Genomic DNA, 15,263 nt, shown 5'->3' with positions numbered 1-15,263 from the left:
CACTAACCAAGGGTAGAGGTAGACTGCCTCAAACCCTGACTTTACCCTGGGGTTTATTCTGCCCCAGTCTTGTGGGTAAGTCACTAAGCCTACAGATCCAAGCGTCTTGGAGGCCGCCGCTCCCTGACAGGATACCGGCGGTCATCGCTGGCTTCCACAGAGTAGGCATTGACACAGGCCTGGATGGAGAAGGTGCCTGTCAGTCGAAAGTCAGGAGTTTGCACAGGTGGAACAGTCTCTTTGACTTCCTGTGTTGGAGAAGAGCACTGTGGCAAAGGATGCTGGTTTGCGGTATCATCTGTAAACAGTTCAGGCCAACCAGCCGTTGGAGCCTCTGTGGCTGCCTCTGTGGCTGTCTCTGCTCCTAGCAACAGTTGATCTGTGTGTCTTCTCCAGACGACGTCCTCGGCAGTCTCAACCGTGTAAGACACAGGGCCTGTGCGCGATCACCGTAGCAGGAACCCGTTTCGGTCCAGTGTTGTAGTTTCGAGCTAGGACGTGCTCTGCAGGGTGAAACCGTCTCTCCTTGGCTCTTTTCTCTCTCTTTTCAACTTGAGCTTGTTGTTGACAATGGACAACCTGTTCTGCCCTTGGAGGTTTGAGTAAGTCAAAACTTGTCCGCAACTGCCTCTTCTTCATGAGCGAAGCGGGGGAAGTTTTGGTTGTGGCATGCGGCTCGTTCCTGTAGGACAACAGGTTGCTGTTCAGAAGTTGGTGGATGGAGCCCTGACCTTGCGATGCCTTCAAGGTGTGCTTCAAAGTTTGCACGTACCTTTCTGCCTGGCCGTTGGTAGAGGGATGATAGGGCACAGACTTGATGTGTTGGACACCATTCACATGCAGGAAGGTTGCAAACTCCTGTGATACAAATTGTGGACCGTTGTCACTTACGAGTTGTTCCGGTGAGCCATAACGGCTGAACATCTCACCAAGTTTCTCAATTGTTTTCTCTGCCGTGGTAGACCTCATCACAGCGACCTCCGGCGACTTGCTACGAGCGTCCACAACCACCATAAACATCTTCTCTTCGAAAGGACTGGCGAAGTCCACATGTACTCGCTGCCACACTTCTGCAGGCCAATCCCAGGGGTGTAGGGTTGCCAGCTGTGGAACATTCCGGACCCTTTGACATGGGGAACATGTTTTGGCTTTCTTCTCAATATTTCCATCAAGACCTGGCCACCAGAAGTAGCTTCTTGCCACTTCCTTCATCCGAACCATCCCACTGTGGCCTGTATGAAGTTGTTGCAGTATAGGTTCCCTCAGAGGTGGCGGAATGATGACACGGCGGCCCCAAAGAAGACAACCTGCCTGGACGGAGAGCTCATTTCTTTTTGAAACGTAAGGTTCTTCTTCTACTTGTCTAAAGTAGAAGATGTCTATCTGACGAGGCTCTGGGGGAGTAACAGGCAAGGGTAGCCTCGAGAGACCGTCTGCGTTGCCGTGCAAGTCTGATTTGCGATATTTGATGTCGTATGTGTGTCCTGACAACAGTAAAGCCCACCTTTGCATCCTGCTTGCAGCAAGAGACGGAATTCTGGTGTGGGGCCCGAAGATTGAAGTCAATGGACGGTGGTCCATCAGGAGTGTGAACCTTCTCCCAAACAGGTACTGATGAAATTTTCGAATTCCAAAAACGATTCCCAAGGCCTCGCGCTCAATCTATGCATAGTTACTCTCGGCCTTGTTCAAGGTGCGTGATGCGAAGACGATAGGTTTCTCTTCACCAGAAGGCATGATGTGGGATATGACTGCTCCCACACCATATGGTGACGCATCACATGCTAGCTGCACGGGTAGCTTTGGGTCGAAGTGTGTCAGGACCTCCGATTTCAGCAATGCTTTCTTTGCTTGGGCGAAAGCTTCGTTGCACAGTTCAGTCCATTTCCATGTTTTGCCTTGACATAGCAACTGATGTAACGGCTTCAGCAATGTTGCTAAGTCTGGAATAAACTTCCCATAGTAGTTAAGTAGCCCCAGAAATGAACGTAACTGGCTCACCTTCTGGGGTGCTGGGGCCTCCACGATTGCCTTGACCTTTGGTGGCGCCTTATGCAGGCCAGTAGCGTCAATCACATGCCCCAGGTACTCAACTGAAGACTGAAAGAATTCACATTTGTCTTTACGAATTCTGAGTCCGTACTCTTTCAGTCATTGTGGTGTCGCATCCAAGTTCAGAAGATGATCCTCCTCATTTGTCCCAGTGACAAGGATGTCGTCCAGGTAGCACTGGACTCCTGGCAGTCCACTCAAAATCTGATCCACTGCCCTTTGGAATAGAGCAGGGGCCGACGTAATTCCAAACGGAAGGCGGCAGTACCTGTATAGCCCCTTGTGTGTCACAATTGTCAGCAGCTCCTTTGATTTGCCATCGACATGCATTTGTAGATAAGCCTGGCATAAGTCTATTTTGCTGAACTTTTGCCCTCCGGCCAGGCCCGTAAAAAGATCATCAATGAGGGGAAGAGGGTACTGTTCCGCAGACAGCACTAGGTTAATAGTCACTTTAAAATCCCCGCAGATTCGAACAGATCCATCCTTTTTCAGGACAGGAACAATGGGTGTGGCCCATTTGCTCACGCTCACAGGCTCCAGGACTCCATTCTCGACTAAGGCCTCCAAATTAGCCTCAACTTTTGGCCTAATTGCATAGGGTACAGGTCGGGCTTTGTGAAACTTCGGCTTGCTGTCAGGTTTAATGTCCAGTCTCACGCTGATCTTTTTCATGCTCCCAAGTTCCCCATTGAAGAGTTCTGCATGTTTGTTTAACACTGCAGTCAGACCTGACTCCCCTTTTTTGACACCATGCGGACTGCAGGCCAGTCCAGCGTGATTTTCTCTAGCCACGCACGTCCCAGTAGCGATGGGTAATTTCCCTTTACCACATATAGTGGCAGTTTTGCAGTCTGTCCGTTCAATTTAACTGTCACCTCAATGGCGCCTCTCATGGCCACAGGTTCGCCGGTATACGTCTTTAGCACAATGTTTGTTGGCTGAAGGGTAAGATGCTTTAGCATTTTGTTGCAGACAGTGTCTGAAACAAGGGACACAGCCGCGCCTGTGTCCACCTCCATCCGCACTGATTGTCCCTCCACCAGTGGTGATACCCAGTAGCCATTTGAACCACCTGCAACTGTCAGTATGTGCACCTCTTCCTCCTCAGAGGTGTCGCTCCCCTCTGTTTTGCTTGTTCCAACATACTGCACTGAATGAACACTCCTTTTCCTCTCTTGTCCAAATACAGACATTTTGCTTTCATGCTTCCCAGCTCTGTCTGTTCTTTTTTTACCTCTACAGGCGCGTTCAATGTGACCCCTTTTGCCACAATTTCTGCATTCCAGCCCCGTACACCAGCAGTCATTAGCGTGATGGCCCGTTTTCCCACAACGGTAACATGTGCCGTTCCGTGCACCTTTAGGCTCAGACGACACCTTGTGAGCTCTCCCTGTTGAACTCAACTGGTGAGCCTCCTTTTCCGCCATCTCCATGGAGACACTAACTTCAATGGCCTTTTCAAGAGTAAGGTTGTCCTCAGTAAGAAGGCGCTTCTGTGTGGCTGCACTTTGCAGACCACACACAAGTCTGTCTCTAATGGTGTCCTTCAGCACCTCCTTGAACTCGCAGTGTTCCGACAACCTTTTTAAAGCAGCAATAAACATCGTCACTGATTTCCCCCTCCTCTTGATTCCGTTTGGTTATTGCTGAGAGATTTAGATTTCACAGAGGTTTTGGTGAAAAATGTGCTCCAAGAATTTCCACTAGTTGCTTATATGTTTTAGTTCCTGGCTTATCTGGCTGCACGAGGCTGCGAAGTAAATTGAATGTCTTCGGCCCCATTACACTCAAAAAGGTAGGCACGACCTTTTCATTTGCCACCGCATTCGTCAATACGAAATAGTCAAAATGTTCTGTATATGCGCTCCATTGCTCCACATTTTCATCAAAATCACCGATGTTTCCTAATATAGTAGCCATCTCACGTTTCAAATTAAAATTTCTGTTTACTCACTGCCTTAACGTTAATGTGATGCTGCAATCTCTGTTCCGAGTGTTTTGTAGTCGAAAACACGCAGCTTCATCCGATCCTCTTCGCCACTTGTTGTGTCCGGCCGGTACCTTTCTACCTAGACACAATTTAGGACTCAGAACTCAGAGATTCAAACATGAAGTGCTTTATTCAGGAAGGAAAAAAAGTTCTGGAAAGTTCCGAACAAAGAGAGCTAAACTTAACGAAGAGAACACCCAACCATGTAGCTGCTGTGACAGCGCCACCACAGGTGGGAGGAGAACACACAATACATAACACAGATGACGCTTGCATCTGCGCTCACTTGGAGGTTGAACTCCAAACCATCGTTAAAACCTTCACCGAAGCGTACGAGAGCATGGGCTTTACACTAAACATCCGTAAGACAAAGGTCCTCTACCAACCCGCCCCCGCCACACAGTACTGCCCCCCCCCCCCGATTATCAAAATCCACGACAAGGCCTTGGACAACGTGGACCACTTTCCATAACCTCGGGAGCCCACTGTCAACAGGGGCAGACGTCGATGACTAAGTCCAACACCGTCTTCAGTGTGCCAGTGCAGCCTTCGGTCGCCTGAGGAAGAGAGTGTTTGAAGACCAGGACCTCAAACCCGGCACTAAGCTCATGATCTACAGAGCAGCAGTGATACCCGCCTTGCTGTATGCCTCAGAGACATGGACCATGTACAGCAGGCACCTCAAAGCACTGGCGAGGTACCACCAATGCTGCCTCCGCAAGATCCTGCAAATCCATTGGCAGGATAGGCGCACCAACATCAGTGTTCTTGCTCAGGCCAACATCCCCAGCATCGAAGCTTTGACCACGCTCGATCAGCTCCGATGGACGGGTCACATTGTCCGCATGCCCGATATGAGACTCTCAAAACAAGCGCTCTACTCGGAGCTTCGGCACAGCAAGAGAGCCCCAGGTGGGCAGAGGAAACGCTTCAAGGACACCCTCAAAGCCTCCTTGAAAAAGTGTTACATCCCCACCGACACCTGGGAATCCCTGGCCCAAGACCGCACAAAGTGGAGGCGAAGCATCCGGGAAGGCGGCGAACACCTCGAGTCTCTTCGCCGGGAGCAAGTGGAAGCCAAGCGGAAGCCAAGCGCAGGCAGTGCACGTCAACCCAAGCACCCCACCCAGCCGCCCCTTCAACGACCGCCTGCCCCACCTGTGACAGAGACAGTAGGTCCCGCATTGGACTCATCAGTCACCTGAGAACTCATTTTTAATGTGGAAGCAAATCATCCTCGGTTCCAAGGGACAGAAGAAGAAGAAGAAGTATTATTATTATTATAGGCTGACACGTCAATGCAGTAGTGATGTAATGCTGCATGGCTCAGTGGGTAGCATACTCGTCTCTGAGTCAGCAGGTTGTGGGTTCAAGTCCCACTCCAAGGAACTTGAGCACAAAAATCTAGGCTGACACTCCCAGTGCAGTATTGAGGGAGTGCCGCACTGTCGGAGGTGCCGTCTTTCGGATGAGACGTTAAACCGGAGGCCCCGTCGGCTCTCTCGGGTGGACGTAAAAGATCCCAGAGCACTATTTCGAAGAAGAGTAGGGCAGTTCTCCCCGGTGTCCTGGGCCAATATTTATCCCTCAACCAACATCACTAAAACAGATTATCTGGTCATTATCACATTGTTGTTTGTGGGAGCTTGCTGTGCGCAAATTGTCTGCCGCGCTTCCCACATTACAACAGTGACTACACTTCAAAAAGTACTTCATTGGCTGTAAAGCGCTTTGGGACGTCCTGAGGTTGTGAAAGGCGCTATATAAATGCAAGTCTTTTTTTTTACATTATCTAAGTCGCTGTCCTTCGGATAAGACCTTGGCTCTGTCTGTCCATTCAGGTAGATACAAACGATCCCATGGTACTATTCAAAGAAAAGCAGGGAGTTCTCGTGGTGTCCTGGTCAAAATTCCTCCTCTGATCAACACTATCAAATACAGATCATCAGGCCATTTATTTAATATCAGAACACATCAGAAAGTAAAGAATTGATGTATTTTGTATAGCAAACTTTTTTTTGTATTCGTAGTTAGAAGAAAGGAACAATTTCTTGTACTTAACTTTTTTTTTTAAACAGTCTTGATCGCACTCCAGTTTTACAGCAGTATTTGTACGTTCTGAATGGCTTTTCTTGGAATCATTACAGTAAATTGGTCTTTCATTTCAAAGCTTTGCTTTACCCAACTTCCTGTTTATCACTATACTGCTGCAATTGATCTATGTGTAGACTTTTTGGTTTTTGGTAATTTTGTTATTTAAAAAAAAAAAAAAAAAAAAATTCTCTGTTTAAAATGTTTCTGCCTGCCTGCACTGAAGTTGTGACTCTGGTTGTCCGTGCTTGTCCCAAAAAGATCTAATCTGAAAAGGCGGTTAAGAACGGTTTCAAGGAGCAGGGGCTCACGGCGTTTAAAAAAAAAAAAAATATATATATATTTTGTTCCTGGGATGTGGGCGTCGCTGGCAAGGCCAGCATTTATATGAGGAGAGATTGGGTCGATTGGGCTTATACTCGCTGGAGTTTAGAAGATTGAGAGGGGATCTCATTGAAACTTTAAAAATTCTGACAGGACTGGACAGACTAGATGCAGGAAGGATGTTCCCGATGGTCGGGGAGTCCAGAACCAGGGGTCACAGTCTAAGGATAAGGGGTAACCCATTTAGGACTGAGATGAGGAGGAATTTCTTCACCGAGAGTGGTGAACCTGTGGAATTCTCTACCACAGAAGGCAGTGGAGGCCAATTCATTAAATATATTCAAGAAGGAGTTGGATATATTTCTTAAGGCTAAAGGGATCAAGGGGTATGGGGAGAAAGCAGGGACAGGGTAGTGAATTTGGATGATCAGCCATGATCGCATTGAATGGCGGAGCAGGCTCGAGGGGCCGAATGGCCTACTCCTGCTCCTATCTTCTATGTTTCTATCCCGAATTGCCCCTTGAGAAGGTGGTGGTGAGCCACCTTCTTGAACCGCTGCGGGCCGTGTGGCGAAGGTACTCTCAATGATTCTGTCGTCGTGGTTCGGTACAACTGAGCGGCTTGCTGGACCATTTCAGAGGGCCGTTAAGAGTTAACCACATTGCTGTGGGTCTGGAGTCACATAGGTCAGACCAGGTAAGGACAACAGATTGTGGGCGTACCTACACCATATGGACTGCAGCGGTTCAAGAAGGCAGCTCACCACCATCTTCTCAAGGGCAATTAGGGATGGGCACTAAATGCAGGCCTAGCCAACCAGCGACGCCCACATCCCATCAATGAATAATTTTTAAAAAAGGACATTAGTGAACTAGATGGGTCGCTACGACAATCTGGTAGTTACACGGTCACCATTACTGACACTAGCTTTTTATTCCAGATTTATTTAATTAACTGAATTTAAATTCCCCAGCTGCCATGGTGAGATTTGAACCCATATCTCTTCAGATTATTAGTCCAGGCCTCTGGAGCACTAGTCCAGTAACATGGCCACTATGTTACCGCTCCCATTACCCAGCATCTTCCTAAACTTTTGAGTGCTGGTCACCAAGTCTGACGCAAAACTACCCAGCCAAAATCTACCCTCCCACGATGTTACTTTCTAGTAAGGGGTCCTTATAATGGTAGTTAGACCAGCAGCAGGAACAATAGACACACGAATGAGCGACTGAAATTCAAAAGGGAAAGTCCTGGGTAAACTTGAGTGCCACAATGATGTGAAAACCGAGGGTATTCTGCAGTGGCGTTAGGCTGTGTGCGGTGGCTGAAGTTACCGAGACCCAATCAAAGTCTATACAGGCGTGCGTGTGTGCACCAAAATCAAAAAAATGGAATCAAATTGCTCATTGCTTTAGTTTATTCCAAGAATAATCCCAGTGAAAGGCCTGTCTTTGTTGTATTTCTTTCATTCATCATTTGGAATTCAGCCATTCTTGCAGCTGCTAGATGAAAGAAAAGATGTGCATGTTTTGAAAGCTGAGAAGCCTTTACATACTCAGATGGTTTTTGATAGCAATCATGGGGCAGACGACCTGGCTTTATTTATTTAATTCATTATGGTTTAGAAGACATGCTCGCAGCTACTTCCCATTCAAGTTTTTCTTGACGTGTTGCGTTTGAGTTCATAATTTTAGCAGATAGGCAGGTTGAAATACATGATGGTTGTGCTTTTTTCAGTCCAACCACCTTGCCCTGGAAATCGCGGTCGGAGGCTGACCTCCCAACCGAAAGAAAGCTCCGTACTCGCCCCTGGTGTCGCCGGAGCTTTGGGCTCTTTCGGTCCTGGGCCTGCAGGCGTAGGCCTGGGTAAAGGCCCACGAAGCCCAGGGGCGCAAGCATCCCTGCGATCACGTGGGCCGGCCCAACCAATCACAAAGGGAGACCCATTATGTTTCTTCCATTTACGTACGGAATCCCCGTGAGCATATCAGGAATCCCCTATATAAAAAAAAATACAATTTGACAACACTGAAATAAAAATAAATAATCACAGGTTCAAAATTAATTAAAATACCCTTTAATTAAACATTTAAAATAAAAAGTTAATTCTTTAAAAAAATAAATTTAAACATTTTTAAACGGGACGAAATTTACCTGAACTTATTTTAAATGTAAGTGAATGTTTAAGTCATTTGAAAAATTTTATTTTAGCATTTATTTTAACCCTTAAAAGAATGGCCCTATGCCTGCTTTTTACCAGGCCTCAGGGTTTGGTGGGCATTCGCTGGGCAGGAGTTGGGCAAATAGCCCCACTCTGCGGCAAGTGAATTTACAGCGGACGCGGTGGATCTGTCCAAATGAAACTTGACAGATCGCAAGTTCCGGGTTTTCGCGCATGCGCAGCGCACGCACAAACCCGGACCATGCGGGGCCAATCACAGCACCAATGACGGCGTACGCCATCATAGGCCCCATAAAATCCGGGCCCTTGTTTTTGGAACCACTGTTCAATAAACATCAAAAGCTAGCTCGGTGCCGCCTTAATTTATTTTCAATTCCGCATAATTTCAGCGCGTTAATTGATGGTGTTGAGCTTCAATTTAAATAAACCATAATTAATGCAAGCGCAGCAGTCTTTAATGCGCAACCCTCTCAGAAGGCCTCTTCCTTTTTATATTAATGAACTGATTCTTGCTCATGGACGTATTTTTCCTTGCATGTGACCGATTAAATTGTCAACGGACAGGGAAGAAACACTGGGGAAGAGTTTTATGAGTTATCACCTCTGGGGCAAAGCCTCGCTCGACGGGAGGGCACTGGTCTTCGCGAACCTGAATCATGGCTCTCTCACTTTCACGGTCATTTAGAATTTGAAATGGGCTTGCTGACCTCCATGCCCTTCTGCCCGCCTATTTGGCAAAGCTCATGCCAGGGAGCTAATGCGTAACATTCAGTCCGATGTTTCGTGAGGTGCATGTTCTAAAACATTCCAGAATTTTTTGGAGCTCCAAGGTGGAAAAGGTTGGTCTATGTGTTGAGGTAAAATGTCTTCTCCTACCCAGGGAGGGAGTGCCTTTAAACATGTCCGATTCTGAAGAGATATGCACAGCTGGAATATATGTTTTATCCATAGCTAACTGTTTGGCTCCGAATGGTAACGTGGAGCAAAGGAGGAGGCATAGAATGAGGGGTGAGGGGAGTAAACCAGAAAATCTCAACACTACATCTGTTAAAGCACTACAGCTCAAATTTAGGGGAATATAGCCACAACAATTGGCTATTGCAAGTCAGAAGGTTGTGGGTTCAAGTCCCGCTACAGTGACTTGAGCACAAAATCTAGACTGATACTCCAGTGCTGAGGGAGTGCTGCACTGTCAGAGGTGCCGTCTTTCGGATGCGACGTTCACCCAAGGTGAAATAAAAACTTCTAATTGAAACGATCTGTCTGCCCCCTCGGGTGGATGTAAACGATCCCATGGCACTATTTCGAGGAAGACCAGGGCAGTTCTCCCTGGTGCCCTGGGCCAATATTTATCCCTTTAACTAACATCACTAAAACAGATTATCTGGTCATTATCACGTTGCTGTTTGTGGGAGCTTGCTGTGCACAAATTGGCTGCCGCGTTTCCCACATTACAAACACTTCAAAAGTACCTCATTGGCTGTAAAGCGTTTTGGGACATTCTGGGGACGTGAAAGGTGCTATATAAATGCAAGTCTTTTAACAATTATGACAACAGGCTATATATCTGAAACGTTAACTTGTCTGTTTTCTCCACCGATGTTGAGTGTTTTCAGAATTTTACATATTACATAGAATTTACAGCACAGAAACAGGCCCAACTGGACCATGCCGGTAGTTATGCTCCACATAAGCCTCCTCCCACCCCTCTTCATCTGTCTGCTCATATCTTCTATTCCTTTCTCCCTCATTTACGCATTTAGCTTCCCCTTAAATGCATCTATACTATTCGCCTCAACCACTCCCTGTGGTAGCGAGTTCCACATTTCCACCACTCTCTGGGTAAAGGAGTTTCTCCTGAATTCCCTATTGGATTTATTAGTGACTATCTTATATTTATGGCCTCTAATTTTGTACTCCCCAAGTGGAAACACCTTCTCTACGTCTACCCTATCAAACCCCTTCATCATTTTGAAGACCTCCATTTGGTAGCCGTTCTAGAGAAAGGATCCCCAGCCTGTTCAGTCTTTCCTGCTAGTTATAACCTCTCGGTTCTGGTATCACCCGTGTAAATCCTATTTTCCAATTTCTTACATTTCTGTTCTTGTTTCAGATCTCCAGCATCTGAAGTTTCTACTTTTCAGTTGTTCAGTGCTGACATTGGTTACACAGGATTACACGGGATATACGGCACAGAAACAGGCCATTCGGCCCAACCAGTCCATGCCGGCATTTATGCTCCACTCAAGCCTCCTCCCCTCTTTCCTCATCTAAATCTATCAGCATAACCCTCTATTCCCCCTTCTCCCTCCCCTTAAATGCATCGATACTATTCGCCTCAACCACTCCCTGTGGTAGCGAGTTCTTCATTCTCACCACTCTCTGGGTGAAGAGGTTGTCTGAAATGGGGAAATTGCTGGGTTTCCACTGCCGACAATCTTCATCTGAATGAAGATTGAAAAAATATATGCAGTGGAACTGCCTGAGACGGGCCAGTTCTTGTTTTTAATTGTGACTGTGCATTATCGTTTTTATGAAAGAAAAATAACATTACCACGTTCTGTACAAACAAAGCGCGAAAGATTTCCTCACTCGCCTCACCTCTGTGTACTTTCAGGTGGATGATTACCCTGATTTTCTGAGCGGCCAAGATCGTGAGTCTGCGCAACACGTCCGGATCATTTATATTTCACGGACAGAGAAGAAGCCGCACAAAATCCAAGTCAGCGGCAATAAATATTTACCTTCTCTCATCAGCGGCAGAAGGAAATTTGCTACCCTTAACCAAGAGGAAGGTATGTGCAGTAGTCGCCCGCAGACAAATAGAAATTGCCCCGATTGGAGAGCAATTAAACCTAATGGGTCTGCTACAGTGGGAATAGCTTGGGCATTAACATTCAACAGAATGAGGCCAGCGGGACCCCGCAGGGTTTGCTGCAGGGAGTATTTGGTTGTTAAAAATACATTTTTTAAGTGTTCTTTTAATTTTTGTACTTCCTCTGTCTGCCTGTCTCTGTCTGTCTGCCTCTTTCTCTCTCTTTCTGCCTGCGTGTGCCCGTCTGTGTCTGTGCCCGTCTCCCTGTCTCTTTCTGTCTCTCTCTCAATTCAATTCAATTCAATTCAAATGCTTTATTGGCATGAAAGTTTACAGGGAACCATATTGCCAAAGCTTACATAACAAAAAGTACAGTTTTCCAACATTCTGTAGGTGTCAAACAATTTTGACCTTCGTTGGGTACATACAATATTACTTTAAACAATATTAATTTAAACAGTTGTTGTACATCATTGGGTACATTCAGTATTAATTTTAAACAGTCCTCAGGTTGTGACATGTTGTTACATATTTGGCACCAAGGTATGGTCTGTCTCCTTCCCCCAGGACTAATCTTAATTTTTCACGCTCGCTATCTCTCTATATTTACCCTCTTTCACTTCTCTTTCCTTTTCACACGTAACACATTTCACTTTTTTCCCCCCTCCCTTTTCTTTCTCTCTCGTTCTCTCTTGTCCTAGTAACACTCCCCTCCCACCCCTCCCTTTAATTGCAGTTTAAAAAAGAAAGACTTGCATTTATATAGCACCTTTCACGACCACCGGACGTCTCAAAGCACTTTACAGTCAATGAAGTACTATTTGAAGTGGAGTCACTGTTGTAATGTGGTAAACGCGGCAGCCAATTTGCGCACAGCAAGCTCCCACAAACCGCAATGTGATCATGACCAGATAACCTGTTTTAGTGATGTGGGGAATTCAGAGGGTGTGGAGTGGCTCGGGCTGTGCTGTGCCTGCACAACCATGATGGCTGCTGAGAATTGAACTGTTTTACTTTAGAGACGGGTGACTACTTGATTTACTTACATCGGCCCTCCATACACAGACAGTCAACTCACTGGGCGGGGGATTGTGAAGTATTGGGGTGGGATGAGATGTGAGGAGACACCCAGTGTCCAGGCTGTTCAGGGTACTGGCATTGCAGTGTTTGGGAGGAGGTGGAGGAGGAAGGGGGGTTGGTGGGGGGGTGGGAATTCGAGCCAAAGTTATGGGTCAGTGTGATTGTTTTGTGATTTTGTTTTTATAGATGTGTTTGTGTTCGTCGTGCGGATAGTTTGATTTTAAGGGATGTGTATAGTGGGTCGGGTGCAATGTGCCCGTTAAGCTGCGTGGCGGTCTGGAGGTCCCACACTGGCCGCCCGCTGGCTTTTCAACAGAAATAACCGCCCCTGCGCGGAAAAATGGAGTGGGCCGCGCAGCCAGTTAAAGGAGAAAATGATGGAGTATTGGTTCAGTGTATCTCCAAGGATGTCTTTTTGCTGGATTGCGATTGGGTAGAATATGCTTTTGGTGTGATGAGACTGTGCTGCTTTTCATGAATCTTACCATTCATGTAGAAATGACTCATGAGATAGCACTGGGTGGCCAGCTGGTGGCGCCGTCCAAGGAAAGTATAAATATTCGGGCATGGGCCCAGCTTGCTCAGGACATTCTTTAACAGGAACTAGTGAAGGACACAACTAGATCTCCATGTTGAAAAACAGTTGATTAAAGCCTTGTTTAACACTCAGACCAAGTGCCTAGTAGTTTCCTTACGTCACTGTTTATTGCATTTTTGCTGGAATGTGATTGGCGGGGGGGGGGGAAGCTGAAAGCAGGTGAACGATCTTGGGTGGTCGGTGAATGCTGAAAGTAGATTAAAACCAACAAGAAAGAGACAAATGGACAGACTTGTCTGTCACACTGTGGTGACGGATGCAAAAATTACTGTTATAACGGTAGGAATAAGTTGTCCGATCGGGAGACCCGTGTATATTATTTTATATTTGCTCTTGGGATGCGGGGACACTGGTTAGGCAGCATTTATTCCCACAATAACGACACTTCCGAAGTACTTCATTGGCTGTAAAGCACTTTGGGACGTCGTGAGGGGCGCTCTATAAATCCAAGTTCTTTCTTTTCTTTATTGCCCATCGCTCATTGCCGTGATAGCATTAAGAGCCAACCACATACTCTAGGATTGGAGCCACAGGGAGGCCCTGAAGGATATTAGTGAACCAGATGGGTTTTTAATTACAAGGCAGCAGCTTTCACGGATGTTTTCGGGTGCCAGCGCACAGTTTATTAGATTCATTGAACACAGCAGTGGGATTATGAACTCGCGGCCTCTGCGCTGCTAGTCCAGTACCATAACTGCTAGTAGGCTGTGGTTATGTGACTCGTGAAATTGTAATTTACCTACTTTTGCGTAGCAGAATACAGGAGAATATGGGCAAAGTGTGTTTGCGTATATGCATACTTGAGTGTATATTTGAGCATGCAAAATATTTTTCATATTACACAGAATGTACAGCACAGAAACAGGCCATTCGGCCCAACTGGTCCGTGCCGGTGTTTATGCTCCACACGAGCCTCCTCCCACCCCTCTTCATCTCACCCCATCGGCACATCTTGCAATTCCTTTCTCCCTCGTGCTTATCGGGTACTTTGTTTTTTTGGCTGGCATTAGTTAGATTGGGAGCTCCCTGTGCTAATGCATGGAACGTACTGTACACTTCAGTATACTGCCCCCTACAAAAATATATTTGTACTGTCACAAAACTACGGTGTGTGATAGGAACATACGAACAATGACAGACAGGGAAAGACCCTCTGGTCCATCCAGCCAGTCCCCCCCGAGATATCTGCGGCTCCTCTAATTCCCCCTCTTGAGCATCCCTGATTATAATCGCTCAACCTTTGGTGGCCGTACCTTCTATTGTCTGGGCCCTAAGCTCTGGAATTCCCAGAATTCCTCTCTACCTCTCTTTCCTCCTTTAAGACGCTCCTTTAAAACCTACCTCTTTGACCAAGCTTTTGGTCACCTGCCCTAATTTCTCCTTATGTGGCTCGGTGTCAAATTTGTTTCTTTAAAATACTCCTGTGCAGCGCCTTGGGACGTTTGACTACATTAAAGGCGCTGTATAAATACAAGTTGTTGTTGTGTATCACGATATACACACTCCCCACCAACGTCCCGCGTAAGCCGCGCGGCCTCCTGCGCGCCTGCGTCCCCCAGTGCGCGGCCCGTTCAAATTTTTGCGCCTGCACGGTACCTGCAGTGCAAAAGCCGGTGAGTGATCTGCGCGGGGCCGTGCAGCTAAGTGGGAACATTGCTCCCCACCCCCACCTCGAACTGTGATCCCCTGGGAGAGGCAAATAACCCAGATTTAAAAACCCAGGCCAATTTGAGGGGAATAAAATGTGGGCACTGCCTCTCTGATGACCCCAGCCCTCCCAATGGCAATCGAAACTAGTCCAGGAGATCACTCTTGCCTCGATAATTCCCTGCAGTATCTACCTCTTGTAAGAGGTGATCTCCAACAGGTCCAGCTCTCGCTTGAAGGAGTTCAGCGAATCGCTGTCCACCGCACGAGCTGGCGGCCTGTTCCAGTGGTCCTCTATTCTCTGGGAGTCTTTACCTTCCGGTCCTGTGTCACAGTATTACTTTCCTTTTGGTCCTGGATCACCCGGGAAGACATTCATCTTCATAAGCGCCAGAGGAGAAGTACGCACATCAAGGGAATCAATCCGTGGCTTACAGACGTCTCATCAAAAACTCCGAAATGTCAGCAGAAAATAGCCAT

At 46.9% G+C, this 15,263-nt stretch overlaps 1 protein-coding gene across 1 annotated transcript in view; it reads left to right on the top strand.

Moving 5' to 3' along the window:
- Window positions 1-15,263, top strand: part of c16h12orf56 (chromosome 16 C12orf56 homolog) — a 93,678-nt gene that overhangs the window by 8,886 nt on the left and 69,529 nt on the right. The window contains exon 2 of the mRNA XM_086009437.1: window positions 11,261-11,438. Within this exon, the coding sequence (XP_085865563.1) occupies window positions 11,261-11,438 (178 nt within the window). The remainder of the gene's footprint in view (window positions 1-11,260; window positions 11,439-15,263) is intronic.

Source organism: Somniosus microcephalus, chromosome 16 (genome assembly GCF_052327205.1).
Source record: "Somniosus microcephalus isolate GS21.2 chromosome 16, FLI_Smic_1.0, whole genome shotgun sequence".
NCBI classification, from domain to species: domain Eukaryota; kingdom Metazoa; phylum Chordata; class Chondrichthyes; order Squaliformes; family Somniosidae; genus Somniosus; species Somniosus microcephalus.
The sequence above is the reverse complement of the archived record's forward strand: the minus strand, read 5'-3'. Positions and strand labels throughout refer to the sequence as shown.